General features: G+C 40.4%; 1 protein-coding gene across 2 annotated transcripts in view; it reads left to right on the top strand.

Annotated features, from left to right (window-relative positions):
• APPL2 (adaptor protein, phosphotyrosine interacting with PH domain and leucine zipper 2) overlaps positions 1-12580 on the top strand; it is a 108732-nt gene extending 96152 nt beyond the window's left edge. For both annotated transcript variants that reach the window (XM_040408095.1, XM_040408086.1), the window contains exons 20-21: positions 2800-2847; positions 11685-12580. In XM_040408095.1, coding sequence (XP_040264029.1) covers positions 2800-2847; positions 11685-11819 — 183 coding nt within the window. In that variant the 3' untranslated portion in view covers positions 11820-12580. The remainder of the gene's footprint in view (positions 1-2799; positions 2848-11684) is intronic.
• Positions 12581-15373: the final 2793 nt, after the last annotated feature.

Genomic DNA, 15373 nt, shown 5'->3' with positions numbered 1-15373 from the left:
CAAAGGTAGACAAAGTTCAGATGGGACCAGTTCTCAAGAACTTTCCTAGTAATCCAAAAAATAATCCAAGTTTCTTCTGGTAAAGTTTTCTTTTGATTGAATGAATGGATGGATCAATGGATCTATGGCTCTATGGATCTCCCTTAATGCTCTGTACACGAGTAATTATTCCCCCCCTTATCTAAGAATCATCCCCTTTAGATTAGGGATTCCCAATCAGGTAAGGTGGGTGTATTCGCATGCTAATAATACAATGATGTCATGTTAACTCCTAATATGGCATAGAACAAATAATGAAATAATATAATATTGTCCATCTGCCTCCAGATGGCACTGTGGTACTGCAGATGAACATCACAAATTTTAAGCATTTAAAACTAAATATCTAATAATAAGTTCACATGACCTCCTTAACCTTTTTAATATACATTATTGAGGAAGGTCTTTTCCTGACATTTTTAATTACCTATATCCTGGACTTGTTGGAGTTGGCTGTCTTCTCCTATCTTTTTGAAATCTAGGTTGACTTGATGAAAATTTTATATAACGGCTTTGATGCTTGGCATCGGAACTTGTACATTTCACTTATCTACATCCATGAATAACTATTGTTTTGAAATAACATTTACTCTTCTCAGAAATCAAATTAACATCAACTTGCTTCAATTTTTCTGTACCTTCCCCAATACCTTCTAAATGATAAATACATGGTATAACATATATATAAATCGATACATTGTTACACATAGATAACACATTATATGAATTATTGATTAAAATATGTTGTAAACTAAATATACCATACAGATATATATATATATATATATATATAATATAATTATGAATATATAAATTGAACCTCATACAGCAGGTGTGCCTCAAGGATATGAATTCTTATCACGTCATGGCTTATCCATGAAACAACCTTGTTCCCTTCAGACAGACATGTCTGAGGAGGCTGGTATACTCCCCATAGATAAACCCATATCCTTAGCAATAACTTTTAAATACAATGTCCGTTTATGTTCACAATTATTTTTATATAAACTGAACTTGCCATGAACTCATCTTGGCCTTCTCAGCCACATAATAGAACTTGGGTTCAGGCTGATTTTATTCTTAAAGGCAATGAGATGAGCATTCATTTTGGTTATAATGTCATTAGATAATATTGTAGACAAGTTATCTACACACAGAGAAAATCCAGCACTGGTGGGCATCCTGTTAAGATTGGTCCAAGAGAACAAATGGATGTTCTACAGTGCATCTGGTAAAATGTTCTATAGATAGATGATGTGTGAAAAATGTGGACCTTTTTGGCACAAATACCCAAACATATGTTTGGAGGAAAGATGTTGTGCATTTTCATACGTATACAATATGTGCTCTTAGAGCGATCTTAACAGAATGCCCACCAGTGCTGGATGTTCTCCATGTGTAGATAATCATGAATTGATGTACACCCAGGTCTTTTGCAATGCTTTCGTGCATCTCTATAACACATTTTCTGAAAGTTGCATCATGATGCACGATAACCAATCTTTCTTGAGAAGAACAGATTTGTCACTAACTAGGCTTTTTGTGCCTTATTTAATGGGAAAAATACCTGTGAACCCACATTTCCAATCTTATAACCTTAGTTGAAAGACGTTTTGCCTAGTTAGGTCTTGGAAAAGTCACAAAGAGGTTCACTTACATTTTCTCCTTGCACTGTGGATGTTTAGTGTGCTCACAGACGGTATGAACAATACAAATATTTGTGTTTGTCTAGAATTGTGATTGTAAGAATCAAAACACATTTTATTAGTATAGTAATCAATGCAGAACCAGGTAATTCAAAATTATAATTTTTTTCTTGCAACTGTATGTTTTGTAGTTTGCATGGTCCCAACCTCCTAGAACACGTGTCATGCCCTGCTCAGACTATGTACGGAGGTCTGCCAGATTAGCAGCACGTGTCTAGTCATTTGTTTTGTTTTGGAGTCGTGCTAGATCCGCCTCCCTTCAGGTGCACTGGGTGGGGTCGTTGGTTTAAATTACTCCCCTCCCAGTGTTCCGTGCGGGTTATAGCTTCTGTCAGGCTGTGGAAGCAAGGAGTGAAGGATTGGCTTTTCCTGCTCAGATAAGATAAGTTGGTTTCTGATTTCTTTGGTTTGCTGTCTAGGCTGTTTGAGTGTCGTCTGTCCCCTCCTGGTTCTGAGGGAGCAGGCTGCCCCTTTTCCCCTTTCACCATCTCAGGGATTCTAGGGTATTCTCAGCCCAGGCATGAGGACACATTATTCCCACCTTTAGGGTCTGAATGTGGGCAAAGCAGAATAGGGAGAGCTGTTAGGGATTTGCTAGGAGGTGACCTTATCCCCAGCTTCTCGCCTAGAAAACTTGTTTGTTTTGTTATCTGTGTATCTTATATCCTGTCCGCCGTGACAACACGTTTGAGATGGGTTTACACTATTGTGCCAGCATGGGACAGCATATTTTCTGAACATTCTATACATGCTGTAGACTAAAGCATACATTGCCTTTTTTTGTATCTCTTTACATAAATTTCTGCAGTAAACTTCTTTGAAGTACTGACAGAAAAATAGGCATGTGAATCTCATTTCCTATACATCTAAGATGAACCATGAATTCTAATGAAGTAGAGTATACATGCTGAGCATCATTTTGCAATTGGTCCGAAATAAAATAAAACTATTCTTCAACCTTTTTTGAATCATTACCTTTTATTCCAAAGTTTCAATTTTATCTAGTCAAACCCATTGTAGTGCTGTGACAACCCTTAATTTCTTCTTTCCACAGATATGTGTTGCCATCAGCCTGGGAAAAGAAATTGCTGCTGCGGAGAAGGCAAGTGTTGTCCCTACCCCATAGTTTATGAAATGTTTGAGGCATAATATCCACATTCATCCATCACCATTAATGTTCTACCCTTCTAGGGGTTGCATTTTAGGCAAGTGGCTGAGCTAGTACAGTTGATTTACTTATTATATATCACCGCTCAAAAGACAAATTTAACATCCATCAAGAATCTTTGTCTGAAACTTTTTATATCACGGTGCAGGAAGACAAGACAGAAAAAAACAGGATTCATTTTATGCTTAATTTGTATATAATCTGTTTTTATTAAAGCTTTTCAAGAAATAAAAGCTTCATCCAAGCTCAACAGTCATTATGCACACGATACAACTCAATATATCAACATCACCACACTACACTACATACGCGCAAGTGATTACATGTTACAACTAAAGCAAGATTAATATTTTAGAAAGGCAAAAGATATTGAGGGCTGTAAGAAAGGGCTAATCCAGAAATGAGAACTGAAGGAGCTTTCCTCTTTAGATAGAGAGGAGGAGTAAAGGAAAGAAAGGATGGAAACAAAGAGGGAGGAAAAGAAGGGGAAAAACACATACAAAACAAACCCAATCTAGACATCATACTTAGATGATGCCTTAAAGGGACACCGACAGGCCCAATAAGCATAATTAGCTATATATATGCATGCACAGGTCTTCTAATGTGTATTAAAAACATATAAGTATAACCCCTGTCCACCTTATAAATACAGCAAACTCATGTTTTATAACCTGATGTAATCGCTTTTATTTCTGCCCAAGGGGCGGCGTTTCAGCTTCACTTCTGCCCAGCCAGCCGCATCCCAACCGCCGTTTTGAAGCGCCGCCCAGCTCATCAATATTCACTTCGCTGGGCGGCTTCTGCTGTCCCCGACGTTCCGACATCCTGCGCATGCCCAATAGAAAGCTATGGGCATCGGACTCACTTTCAGCTTCTGCGTGAGGGTGCCGGGCGCATGCGCAGAAGCTGAAAGTGAGTCCGATGCCCATAGCTTTCTATTGGGCATGCGCAGGATCTCGGAACGTCAAACTGACTACACAGAGTTCTCTTTTGACATTCCATCAATGAGAGACCCAAATTCCGATAAGGCTATGAAAGCCATCTATGGGGTTTCATAAATCCAAAAAGAGAGAAGACTGGTCATGCACATCAGCAACAAGTTCCTCCATTCCTTTTATGCTTATTTTGACCTGATTTATTTATTGGTCAGTTTATTGGAATTCATGTGTTAAATGACAATAGGCATTGACAATAATAATGTGTTTTCTCAGAATCTCCATTGAGTAAGATTGCTGAATAAATATTTCCATCTGAAGGGTGGGAACTCATACTTTGCCTAGTTTAATAAAATGGCATACATGTTTCGTATTTCAAGGGTGGAACATCTAGAGAGTCTGATTGCTTAAAGCTGAATTTATGTTCATGAGTGGTAGCAAGAATCATGATGGGAATATACAGTGCCTTAAAAAAGTATTCACCCCTCTTGACTTTTTTCTCGTTTTGTTACATTGTTCAATGTTTTGTTAATATGAATTGTATGTGATGGATCAGAACACAATAGTCTAAGTTGGTGACGTTAAATGAGAAAAATATATAAATAAAACTATTGTTTAGAAATAGAAAACAGAAAATTGGCATGTGCATATATATTCACCCCCTTTGTTAGGAAGCCCATAAAAAGCTCTGGTGCAACCAATTACCTTCAGAAGTCACATAATTAGTGAAATGATGTCCACCTGTGTGCAATCTAAGTGTTACATGATCTGTCATTACATATACACACCTTTTTTGAAAGGCCCCAGAGGTTGCAACACTTTAAGCAAATGGCATCCCTAACCAAACACTGCCATGAAGACAAAGGAACTCTCCAAACAAGTAAGGGACAATGTTGTTGAGAAGTACAAGTCAGGGTTAGGTTATAAAAAATATCCAAATCTTTGATGATCCCCAGGAGCACCATCAAATCTATCATACCCAAATGGAAAGAACATGGCACAACAGCAAACCTGCCAAGAGAAGGCCGCCCACCAAAATTCACGGACCGGGCAAGGAGGGCATTAATCAGAGAGACAGCACAGAGACCTCAGGTAACCCTGGAGGAGCTGCAGAGTTCCACAGCAGAGACTGAAGTATCTGTACATAAGACGACAATAAGCCGTACGCTCCATAGAGTTGGGCTTTATGGCAGAGTGGCCAGAAGAAAGCTGTTACTTTCAGCTAAAAACAAAAAGACACGTTGTGAGTTTGCGAAAAGTCATGTGGGAGACTCCCAAAATGTATGGAGGAAGGTGCTCTGGTCTGATTAGACTAAAATTGAACTTTTCGGCCATCAAAGAAAATGCTATGTCTGGAGCAAACCCAACACATCACATCACCCAAAGAACACCATCCCCACAATGAAACATGGTGGTGGCAACACCTGTGGGGATGTTTTCCAGCAGCCGGGACTGGGAAACTGGTCACAGATGAGGGAAAGATGGATGGTGCTAAATACAGGGATATTTTTGATCAAAACCTGTCCCACTCTGTGCGTGATTTGAGGCTAGGACAGAGGTTCACCTTCCAGCAGGACAATGACCCCAAACACACTGCTAAAGCAACACTTGAGTAGTTTAAGGGGAAACATGTAAATGTGTTGGAATGGCCTAGTCAAAGCCCGGATCTCAATCCAATAGAAAATCTTAAAGATTGTTGTTCACAAGCGCAAACCATCCAACTTGAAGGAGCTGGAGCAGTTTTGCAAGAAGGATTGCGCAAAAATGCTAGTGGTAAGATGTGGCAAACTCATAGAGACTAATCCAAAGCGACTTGGGGCTGTGATTGCCACAAAAGGTGGCTCTACAAAGTATTGATTTTAGGGGGGGTGAATAGTTATCCACATTGACCTTTTCTGTTATTTTGTCCTATTTTTTTTTTTGCTTCACAATAAAAAAAAAAAACAAACAGCTTCAAAGTTGTCGCCATGTTCTGTAAATAAATTGATGCAAATCCTCAAACAACCCATGTTAATTCCAGGTTGTGAGGCACCAAAATAGGAAAAAGGTAAAGGGGGTGAACACTTTTGCAAGGCACTGTATAGTAAAGGTGTAGCAGGAATTCATCTATTGTAATTTATATATGAGTTTTCTGTTATGTTGTAGTGTTGACATTGATAAACCATTTAAGAAGGATTCACGACGACACACATTCAGTATTTTTAAAATTCAGGGACTTTCAACTGAAGGCCTGTTAAGATATAAATGATCATTTGGCAGCCTATTTAAGTAAACAGGACTCAAGGCCCCTTTACACTGGCTAACGCTTGTTAGTGGTTATCTTCTGTTGTAAAGGTGCTGACATTTACCTGATGAGGGAGTGAAACACTCGTTCATTAGGTAATATGATCGTTTGTGCAGTCACCAAAATCATCATTTGCAGGTAGCAGATCTTGTTGTCTAAGCACAATCTGCTGCTGGCAAACAATGATTCTGTATGGGGACAAGTGATAGCATTAGTGATGTATCAGGCGCTTGCCTTCCCTACAATCGCCTGCTAAATTGTTCAGTGTAAAGTGGTCTTTAGCTGCAGTAGCAGGCACAGTCACTTCCATGTGTACAGCACTATGCCTAGATGAACAATGAAGGGCCCTCCGTGTCATCCTAGAGCACTGCCACTCCTTTGTTCTGATGAACAGTGGGGAGCTTGACTGTCAGGCCCTTTACTATCATACATTGGTCCGAGTCTTATGAATGCCTTATTTACTGACAAAAATCTACAAAACCCAATGAAATGGTTTCTCAGCTGCATCACTTTCGGGACTGCAACAGGTTCACCGCTGCTATCAACTTTTCCATTGCACTGTAAATCCCGCATGGTAGATTGACATGTGGCGGATTGATTCAGTTTACACTGAGTTTTCTTTGCAGTGTGGATGGAGATTTCTGAAATCTCATCCCTTTCGATGATACTGTAAATACTGTATATTTTCTGCAAAAATATTCCGTTGTGGAGAATCTGCAGTATTTATGCCATGCGTGGCCATACCCTTAGGCTGTGGCTGCTTTGAGAATATCTCTCATTAATATATAAGCAAAAGAAGTAAATAGGCGGCACTCGCCACTGTACGATAAATAGAGTTTTTTAATTCTTCCAAAGGCATAAAAATGCAAGGTCGGGGCAAGACAGCTCACACACAGAGTAAAAGAGTAGCGACGGCCGTTTCGCGCTACGCACTCTTCTTCAGGCCACTATCGTCCTCACGCACATACATGCCTCATTTATACGTCACTGCTTGGGGTTGCCATGGAAATAACAAATGCAACCCCTTACTGACATACATAACTAACAATACCACATACATCAATAGATAAACATTATATGCATTACAGAAATACACTTAAATCATTTTTATCATTTAACCCTAAAGGGCCCATGGCTCTTGAACGCATAATCCACATTGCTTCTTTCTGTAGTAGGAGGCGGTCTCTATCGCCCCCCTGTGGCGGATTCAAAACTCACTCAATACCTGCAAAACTTAGGGATCTTGAGTCCCCACCGTGTTCACCTCTTATATGCTCAATTAATCTAGGACATCCTTTTCCTTTATTGAGTTAATGTGTTCTCTGAACCTCTCATACATGCATCTTATTGTTTTTCCAATATAGAAGCGCCCACACTGACATGTCACTAAGGCCTCTTTCACACGGCCGTTTTTTTTTCCCGTTTACTGGCCGTTTTTTGCGGTCCGTATACGGTCCGTATACGGAACCATTGATTTCAATGGGTCCGCAAAAAAAACGGAATGTGTTCCGTATGCATTCCGTTTCCGTTTTTCCGTTCCGTTTTAACATAGAACATGTCCTATATTTGGCCGCAAATCACGTTCCGTGGCTCCATTAAAGTCTATGGGTCCGCAAAAAAACGGAATGCATACGGAAGTGCATCCGTATGTCTTCCGTATCCGTTCCGTTTTTTGCGGATCCATCTATTGAAAATGTTATGCCCAGCCCAATTTTTCCTATGAAATTACTGTATACTGTATTTGCCATACGGAAAAACGGAACGGAAAAACGGAACGGAAACGGAAACACAACGGAAACAAAAAACGGAACAACGGATCCGTTTAAAACGGACCGCAAAACACTGAAAAAGCCATACGGTCGTGTGCAATAGGCCTAAGTATACTACAAATGTACTTCTGCATATTATGAAACTGGTCACCTTATGATAAACACCTCCAAAACGGAGGGACTTTGCAAGTTGTACTTACAAAAGGAACAATTACCACATCTAAAATTGCCTTTAGGTCTCTTATCCTGCAACCAATTACTATTTCTTTTTTATACATAGCGACTCCTCACTAATCTGTCCTTAAGGCTCCATTCACACGTCCACAAGTGTTGTCTGCACCTGTTCCGCAATTGTGCTGACCCATTCATTCTCTATGGGGACTGAATGGATGTGGAGAGCACACTATGTGCTGTCCGCATTTCCGGAGTGCGGCCCCGATCTTCCGGTCCGCAGCTCCGGGAAAAAAAATAGAGCATGTCCTATTCTTGTCCGCAATTGCAAAAAAGAATAGGCATTTCTGTGGGAGTGCCAGCTGGGTGTATTGCGGATCCGCAATGCACTACGGACGTGTGAATGGACCCTTTATAGTGTCACTCCTCCTGAATGTAATTAGAGGTTTATTCTTGACACAATCTAACAAACTGACATCATTTCTCAGAATGTCCCAATTGTTATAAATTGCCCTCCGTATCGTGTCTGCCATGGGGCTGTATTTAAATGAAAATGTGAATATTTTTTGATCATTCTTTTTATTTTTTCCATTTCTTTTACCCCTTAACAATTCACATTGGGAGAACTTTCCCGCTTTTTCTATAGCTGCTTCCAACATTTTCTCAGGGTAACCCCTATCAAGGAGACGTCTCTTTAAATCCAGGGCCTGTACTCTATATCTTTCCTCAGTGCTATTGATCCTCTTTAGGCTACATACACACGACCGTATGTGTTTTGCGATCCGCAAAAAAACGGATGACATCCATTTTTTTGGGCGGATCCATTGTAACAATGCCTAAAACGGACAATAATAGGACATGTTCTATTTTTTTTGCAGGACATACTGATGCGGACAGCACACTGTATTCTGTCCACATTTTTTATAGACTCATTGAAATGAATGGGTCCTCATCCTATCCGCAATAAAAACGGAACGGACACGGAACAAACAACGTTTGTGTGCATGTAGCCTTAATCTGATGAATTGTTCATAAGGGACTGACTCTTTCACATTTTAAGGATGAAAGCTGGACACCGTTCCGTGTGCACTCTGCATCACGGATGCGGACCCATTCACTTGAATGGGTCTGCAAATCCGGAGATGCGGAACGGAAGCATGGAACGGAACCCCACGGAAGCACTACGGAGTGCTTCTGTGGGGTTCCGTAAAAAGATAGAACATGTCCTATCTTTTTGCGGAACGGAGGGATGCGGACCCATTCAAGTTGAATGGGTCTGGATCCGTCCCGGAGGCCTCACGACCGTTCTCTGTGCATTGGGGATCGCAAATTGCGGCCCCAATACACTGAATGAAACACATACGTTCGTGTGAATGGAGCCTTAAGGACAGATTAGTGAGGAGTTGCTATGTATAAAAAAGGAATAGTAATTGGTTGCAGGATAAGAGACCTAAAGGCAATTTTAGATGTGGTAATTGTTACTTTTGTAAGTACAACTTGCAAAGTAAGGCCATTCAGTTTTGGAGGAGTTTATCATAAGGTGACTGTGGCGAAAGCCACTTCGCCACGGTGTTTTGGAAGGGGCTGTTTGCCCGCCTCCTGCCCCAGGATTATGGCCCATACTAACTTTGAAGGAGCAGACAGACCGGCCCCACAGCTTAAATCTGCGGAACTGTTTTGGGCAGGAAAGCCATGCTTGCGGCTGGTCAAATGTGACTTCCATGGAATTCGGGAACCCCTGCTCGGATCTGGGTGATTTTTGGATATGTTGTTCACCCAGATCAGAGCTATCCATGGATGTATACATTATGGGGATATGTGGGGTTTTGGGGTGTTTTCTGTGTTTGGGGGAAAAATGTGTGTTTTCTGTCTGTGAGTGATTAAGCTAGCCCATTACGTTTGGTAATTGTATTTTGTTGATTGCGTCTCAGACAATGCCAGTGTGTTAGTTAATTGCGTCTCAGACAATGCTCATTGTATTTTGTTGATTACTTTACAGACAGAGGGAAGGGGATTTTGTGTACAATTGCTGGGAGGGTTTCAATACTGTAAATGCATGTGATTGGCTAAAATATAAACTGTCACAGTCTTTTACAAGGGCCCCAGGGGGAGTGTCCCTTGCTAGGAGACCTGCATAAAAGGCTGGAAAATAACCCATTAAAGTGTTCTGCTTGACCTCAAAACGAAGTGTCGTCTCGTTATTGGGGGAATTGGATTGTATGCTGATTTCCAGGAGTGTAAGCAGATTGTATGCTTTTCCTGTTCAGCTGTTTCCAGTGTTCGTGTGTTTCCTGTTCCGGAGTTGAAGGATTCGTGTAGTTTGCAGTTCGGCAGACTGGTGTTGCAGTAGCTGCCTGTGCATTGGAAAGGGGAATATCGCCTAAACGGTTTTTAACCTCTTGTGTGCAAAATGGTCCGTTACAGTGACCAGTTTCATAATATGCAGAAGTACATTTGTAGTATACTTAGTGACATGTCAGTGTGGGCGCTTCTATATTGGAAAAACAATAAGATGCATGTATGAGAGGTTCAGAGAACATATTAACTCAATAAAGCCAGGCAAAGGATGTCCTAGAATCAGATTAATTGAGCATATAAGAGGTGAACACGGTGGGGACCCAAGATCCCTAAGTTTTGCAGGTATTGAGTTAGTTTTGAATCCGCCACAGGGGGGTGATAGACACCGCCTCCTACTACAGAAAGAAGCAATGTGAATTATGCGTTCAAGAGCCATGGGCCCTTTAGGCTGGGTTCACACTTGAGCGTATTTGATATGCGCGTTTAACGCGTGTTTTTGTGCGCATTTTTGTCCATAGTCAACGCGCGGATTACACGCTTTTGTGTGATTGACAGCAGTGTCCTATGGCCGCAAACGCGCGACAAAACGCCCCAAAGAAGCTCAAGAACTTTTTTGAGCGTAGGGCGTTTTTCAGCTCGTTAAAACGCGCTGTAAAACGCTCAAGTGCGAACCAGGGCCATAGGGAAGCATTGGTTTTCATGTGTTGAGCGTTTTACAGCTCGTGTGAACCCAGCCATAGGGTTAAATGATAAAAATGATTTAAGTGTATTTATGTAATGCATATAATGTTTATCTATTGATGTATGTGGTATTGTTAGTTATATATGTCAGTACGGGGTTGTGTTTGTGAATTCCATAGCAACCCCACGCAGTGACGTATAAATGAGGCACGTATGTGCGTGAGGACGATAGTGGCCTGAAGAAGAGTACATAGTGCGAAACGGCCGTCGCTACTCTTTTACGTGTGAGGCATCTTGCATTTTTATGCCTTTGGAAGAAATAAAGGACTCTATTTTTCGTACAGTGGTGAGTGCCGCCTATTCACTTCTTTTGCTTATATATGAATAAGAGATATATTCTCAAGGCAGCCACAGCCTAAGGGTATGACCACGCATGGCATACGGTAAATACTGCAGATTCTCCACAACGGAATGTTTTTTGCAGAACATATACAGTATTTACAGTATCATCGAAAGGGATGAGATTTCAGAAATCTCCATCCATATTGTTTGGGACGAGAGCTGTGCCGCCTATACTTTGTCTATTGAATACAATATCTCTTATTAATGCTGTATCATTTTACTTTGCAGGATCCAGAAGCACTGGCACAACTCATGTCATCAGTTCCACTATCAAATGACGGCAAGTTTGTTCTTTTGACTGTGCAGTCACAGGATGATCCGGATAGTGTGTCATGCACTGAAGGAGTGGAATCTGAAGCATGACATAACTCTCCATTTGTTTGCAAATTTGCAAGTACTTTGCATGATAGGCCTGATTGGTGAAACGTTCTTGAACATGCATTCAAAAAGTCTTCAGATCCTTTCACGTTATTATGTTGCAACCTTGTGTTAAAATAATAAAAAAAATAATAATCAAGTTTTTCCCCACCAATCTGTACTCAATACCCCATAATGAGAAAGTGGAAACAAAATGTTAGAAATCTTTGCTAATATATTTAAAAGGAAAAACTTAAGTATTGTATTGTCATAAGTATTCAGACCCTTTACTAATACACTTGAAATTTAGCTCTGGAGGCCTCCCATTTCACTTGTTCATCTTAGAGATGTTTACACACCTAGAAAGGACTCCACCTGTGTTAAATTCAGTTGATTGGGCATGATTTGGAGAGACTCTCTATTTAAGGTTCACAGCAAAAACCAAGCCATGAGGAGAGAACTGCTTGTAGAGCCCAGAGACATGATCTTGGGGAGGCACAGACTTGGAGAAGGGACCAAAAAAAATTCTGCTGCACTGAAAGTTCCCAAGAGCACAATTGCCTCCATAGCTCTTAAATGGAAGAAGTTTGAAACAACCAGGATTTTTCTTAGAGCTGGCCACCACATCAAACTAAGTAATCGAGGGGAAAGGGACTTAGTAAGAGATGTGACCAAGAAACAAATGCTCACTCTGAGCTCCAGAGATCCTGCATGCAGATGGGAGAAACTTCTAGAAGTGCAACAATCACTGCACTAGGCTTTTTGCAGAAGGGCCACAAAAAAGCCTCTCCTCGGTAAAAGACACATGAAAGTTTGCAAAGCACCTAAATGACGGACTGCGAGATTCTCTGGTCTGCTGAAACCAAGATTGAGGTTTGGGCCTCAATTCTAAGCGTTGTTTGGAGGATACCATCCCTACAGTAAAGCATGGTGGTGGTGGCAGCATTATGCTGTGGGGTTGTTTGTCAGTGGCTGGTACAGGGAGATTAGTCAGGATTGAGGGAAAGCTGAATGGAGCAAAGTACAGAGATATTTTTAATGAAAACCTGCTCCAGAGTGTCTTAGACCTCATGCTAGACTGAAGGTTTACCTTGCAACAAGACAATGACCCTTAGCACACAGCCAAGACAAAAAAAAAAGAGTGGCTTAGGGTATTTTCACACTAGCGTTTTTCTTTTCCGGCGCTGAGTTCTGTCCTAGGGGCTCAAATCCGGAAAAGAACTGATCAGTTTTATCCCCATGCATTCTGAATGGAGAGCAATCCGTTCAGGATGCATCAGGTTGTCTTCAGTTCAGTCTTTTTTTTACTGATCAGGCTTTTCAGAAAACCGTAGCATGTTGTATTTTTACCTCCGTGTGTGTAGTAGAATGGAGAACCGCACTAAATTCAATGGATTCTGGTGCCAATCAAGGGCTGAGAACAGCCAATGTACATATAGCGAAAATTGAGGCACACAGATTTTAAGTGTTGCAATCAAACTTTTTATTTTTTTAAGTTTTGCAGTAGTTTCATCCAGTTGCCCAATATTTATCCTCAGTGTACAGAGTATCTCGACCAGAAGTTTCGGTCATTTCAGACCTTCATCAGTGGTCACATTTTTTATCTGTAACAATATATAGTACAAAATAAGTTGGGATGAAAAAACTGAATTTTTTTTTAAAAAAGGAAATTTTTTGTTATATACATATATGTGATAATCCAATTCATGGCTGGGTACATAGGTAAATTGACACATGATAGAATAACCACAGACGTCATGGAGAGGAATTAAATCATGCAGAGTTGATGAGAGTCAGGATATATAGAACAGAAAGTTCACAGAGGTATTTCTATAGGAATGCTATTATTTTCCATTATAACCATGTTATAAGGGAAAATAATACAATATACAGAACACCAAACCCGGCGATTTTTCTCACGCGGGTGCAAAACGTAAAAATAGCGCATTTTCCCGCAACGCACCCGCATCTTATCCGGGCAAAAAACATGACGCCCGTGTGAAAGAGGCCTTTCTGTTCTATATATCCTGACTCTCATCAACTCTGCATGATTTAATTCCTCTCCATGACATCTGTGGTTATTCTATCATGTGTCAATTTACCTATGTACCCAGCAATGAATTGGATTATCACATATATGTATATAACAAAAAATTTCCTTTTTAAAAAAAAAATCTGTTTTTTCATCCCAACTTATTTTGTACTATATATTGTTACAGATAAAAAAAAAATGTGACTGCTGATGAAGGTCTGAAATTACCGAAACGTCTGGTCGAGATACTCTGTACACTGAGGATAAATATTGGGCAACTGGATGAAACTACTGCAAAACTAAAAAAAATAAAAAGTTTGATTGCAACACTTAAAATCTGTGTGCCTCAATTTTCGCTATATGTATTTTTACCTCCGGCCAAAAATCCTAAAAAACTTTGACTGAACGCCAGATCCAGCATTTTTCCCATTGACTTGCATTAATGCTGGATCCGGCGGCGTGTGTTCCGTCAAACCGGATCTGTTTTTCCAATGCATTTTTTTTCATTGTGACCAGAATCCTGATCAGAATTCAAATGTAATCCATTTTCACACGTTTTTCTGGATCCGGCGGGCAGTTTCGGCAACGGAATTGCCCGCCGGATTCAAACAACGCTAGTGTGAAAGTACCCTTAGGAATGACCAAAAAAATCCCCTAACCCAGGTGTGCAAACCTTTTAGCATCATACCCAAGAAGACTGGAGACTGTAATCAGTGTCAAAGGTGCTTCAACTACTGAGTACTTATAATGCAAGATTGTAGTTTTCCCTTTTCAATGTATTAGTAAAGATTTTGAACATTCTGTTTTCACTTTCACATTATGGGGTACTGAGTGCAAAATGATGAGGAAAGCCGCGAAAAACTTGAAAGGGTTTGAAGACTTTCCGAATGCACTGTAGTTGTATAGGTGGTTGTTTTCATACAATTTAATAATGTGCACTTATGATTAATATCAGACTGTACTAGAAATGGTATTCATTTACAGAAAGTTTACTGCAGTAATATTCTAAAAATCTGGCTTCTTCAACCAAGATCATAGTTCGCAGTAAACTCTAAATCTGTGCTTTATAAACTGTAAGAGTCACAAACAAAAAGTCAGTTTTGACAGAAGTGATCATGTGAGTTTATTTGGCATAGAATACAACCAATGATAAAGTCCTGGCACCACTTTGTTCTTGTTGTAAGGGTGCACTCAAAAAGGATTAAGAAACCCTGCTCGAGATTATTACTGATTTTTAGAAACCCAAACACTATATCCAGAATCAGATCAAGTGGGTTTTCCAGGACTTTGCAGGTCTCAAAAGACTACTTAATTACACAGAACACACCGGTAGGAGAAAAGTATGTAATATACTTACCCTTTTGAAGTTGCATGGATCAGCCTTCTGGGAAACCAATCATGTGATGCTCCTTCTGGCATCACGTTCTTTACCAGGTTTCCAGCCTGGGCTGCAGACAGGATGTCGCATTCACTGTGGACTGGGGCCAGAACTGTTAGGGCCCTTTCAAACGAGCGGATGCCGTGCGTG

The sequence above is a fragment of the Bufo bufo genome, chromosome 1 (assembly GCF_905171765.1).
Source record: "Bufo bufo chromosome 1, aBufBuf1.1, whole genome shotgun sequence".
Classification (NCBI taxonomy): domain Eukaryota; kingdom Metazoa; phylum Chordata; class Amphibia; order Anura; family Bufonidae; genus Bufo; species Bufo bufo.
The sequence above is the reverse complement of the archived record's forward strand: the minus strand, read 5'-3'. Positions and strand labels throughout refer to the sequence as shown.